The sequence below is a fragment of the Papilio polytes genome, unplaced genomic scaffold (genome assembly GCF_000836215.1).
Source record: "Papilio polytes unplaced genomic scaffold, Ppol_1.0 DF823731.1, whole genome shotgun sequence".
Lineage (NCBI taxonomy): Eukaryota > Metazoa > Arthropoda > Insecta > Lepidoptera > Papilionidae > Papilio > Papilio polytes.
Genome location: NW_013525473.1, coordinates 3392277 through 3394878, shown reverse-complemented (window position 1 = coordinate 3394878; position 2602 = coordinate 3392277). Strand labels below are relative to the sequence as shown.

Here is a 2602-nt window from a genome sequence, read left to right as displayed (position 1 = left end):
GTAGTGAATTACTTAGTCAACCACTGGTCCACTGCGGGTTGATATTACACATATCTTTGAAAAGCTATAATTATTAAGTGTTTTGGAGTTCTTTAGCAAAACTTTATTAAATTTAAGCAAACAATTAATGAGAACAGATATGGAATTTTGTTTTCAAGTGTAAAACTCACCTGTTCATTTAGACTTTTCTCCATAGCGTTGAGTGGGTCTAATGAATTGACACTATCATTCAAATGTGACAGTGGCCCATTGCCAGCAAACTCATTACTGCCCGGGCCATTGTTCATGCCAAAGTCATAGTTCTGACTACTGCCACTGGAATTCCTGCTCTGTCCGCTTTGGTTGTATGAGGATATCATAGAGCCGCTCGCGATTGTGTTCATATCTGGTGGGAGGTACGGCGAGAGAGCGTTCATGTCCCAGTTATTCATGGTTGGCATGTTCATAGAGCCGGGTGACATGGCTTTGCCACGTTTTCCAACACTGTTGTCGTTACTGTCGTCTTCCTGCTATATGGTATAAAAAACATGGGTTAATGTGGAAATTAATGGTTGTTCTTTGCTAAAATCAATCGTGAACTCTAATATAAATGCTGTATAAAACAAAACAACTATGGGTTTGCATAAAAATCAATTTAGAGCCAATATTGAAGTCTGACATAGACAATTTGAATTTTATTTGTTAATCTGTGACTATGATATATACTGTATTTAATATAACAAGGTTGTTAGGAACTCTTCTTTAAAAATAGCAGTAGGTTTTTATTAAATACACTCTTACCTTAATGCCAGGGTTAGTGACACTTTTAGCTGCTTTCCAATTAGCTCCGTTGTCAATGGTCACTTCATCTACATCTGAGCCATTTAATGTGTTGAGAATACCCCACATGTATTGGTCCACTTCTAATCCTTCTAACTGCGCTGGTTTACTGCAAAGAAATCACAATTTTAATATGTGTTAAGGTAAGGTTAATTTAAATAAAATTGTACAAAGTTAAGTTTTTTATATTTTTAGGTTAGTTATTTATTGTATTACTAGCCACTATTTGGAGATTACAAAAAAAAGTGAGTGGACTAAGTGTTCTTCCAGGCTATGCTATATGTCTATACAAAATTTAATCAAATTCCATTAAACCATTTAAGCTACAAACTAACAAACATCCATGTACCAAAACTCTCGCATTTATAACATTAATATGAAGTATGATTTGTGGTAAATGGTATACAATTAGTATTTAAAATTATATTCTGATATATTCTCATTAACATTTTCATAATTAATAATCAGTATTCAACTCACTTGCACACCGGACACCTCCATGACCCTCGTTCACAATTGAGTTGTAAATATGACTCCAAATCGAAACATTGTATATGTTTGCATTCATGTCCACGTGCCGGTAGTGTGATTTTTTTGAAGGTTATTGGACATTTTAGTGACACTTTGAGTGCGGTTTGCTCCACTCCGTCCCTGTCATTTCCAGTGTTAGAGCCGTTGGTGTTCACAGATGTCTGGTTGAAATTCATCTTGATCTTAGCAATACAGTGATCAGCTGTTAGCAATCGCTTTCGTAGCAATCCTTGTAACACGCTACGTACACTCGGCCGATGGACTAATTGAAGTACGAATAGGTGGGACTGGAAATTAAAATGAAGTTAATTAGTATTTATAAATCAATCAGGATTTAAGTGTATGAAAAAGTTTAAATAAATGCAGCTAACAGACTGCTAGTACTATAGTGAAGTGTAAAGTTTAAGTGGTTTTAATTTAATAAAATGTTGTTATTTGTAATAGCTTATATGTTTAAAAAAGATACAAATACTTACGCAGCAACACGCCGAAACGGTGATTTGTATCGTGTTCCTGCCGGGCTGGCACACTTCTTTCAGGTACAAAGGTTTGTGCGAGGTTTTGTTCTCGCCGCGGTCAATGACGAGCGGCGTCGCGTTCACCGACACCTGCACGCTCGCCGGCCAGTTAGTGTTCATCTGCCGGTCCTCGTGATGGAAGCATTTCAGTTGTAACTCCAAGTCCGATCTGAGAATAAACAATACATTTGTTAATAAAGAGTTATAACATAGATTGTATTGTTTCAAGCATTCATATGTGTACAAAATTACCTCCAAATTAATGTTGAGTGGACAGTGGGTTTTAATTGGAATACATGGTTGCTAACTGCTAAATTATGCTCTAATCTAAATGGTGGTAGAATAATACCATCTCTTACAGGGAATGTTAATCGGAGCTCATCGTCTGAAACAAGAAAAAGCATTTATTTTATATGTTTCAACCAAAAGATATAGTTAAAATACTTCATATATTACAACATTATCTTACTTTGCATGCCCATCGATGGCTTGTGCTCGTTAAAGTGGGGTTTGACATCAGGATTGGGGCTGATGTAAGGCGGCATACTGCTCGCCGGCGTGAGCGGCGGCGTGGGATTGCCTGGCACTGGGCTGTGCTGGTAGGACATGCTCGTGCGCATTGCCACCTCCTGCGCGAATTGCCCCGTGTACTGCCCGCCGTACTGCGCATTGCTGCTTTGATGCTGCGGAAACTGGTTGGGCACGCCTCCGTTGAAGTACTGCCCTTGGTTGGA

At 38.2% G+C, this 2602-nt stretch overlaps 1 protein-coding gene across 1 annotated transcript; it reads right to left on the bottom strand.

The window, feature by feature from the left end:
* Nucleotides 1-77: 77 nt before the first annotated feature.
* LOC106103482 (zinc finger MIZ domain-containing protein 1) lies at nucleotides 78-2602 on the bottom strand (the record flags this gene model as incomplete). Its single annotated transcript, XM_013283263.1, has 6 exons — nucleotides 78-509; nucleotides 781-928; nucleotides 1300-1637; nucleotides 1827-2037; nucleotides 2121-2253; nucleotides 2338-2602. Coding segments are annotated over 6 exons (1512 nt in total), but the record flags the coding sequence as incomplete, so codon positions are not given.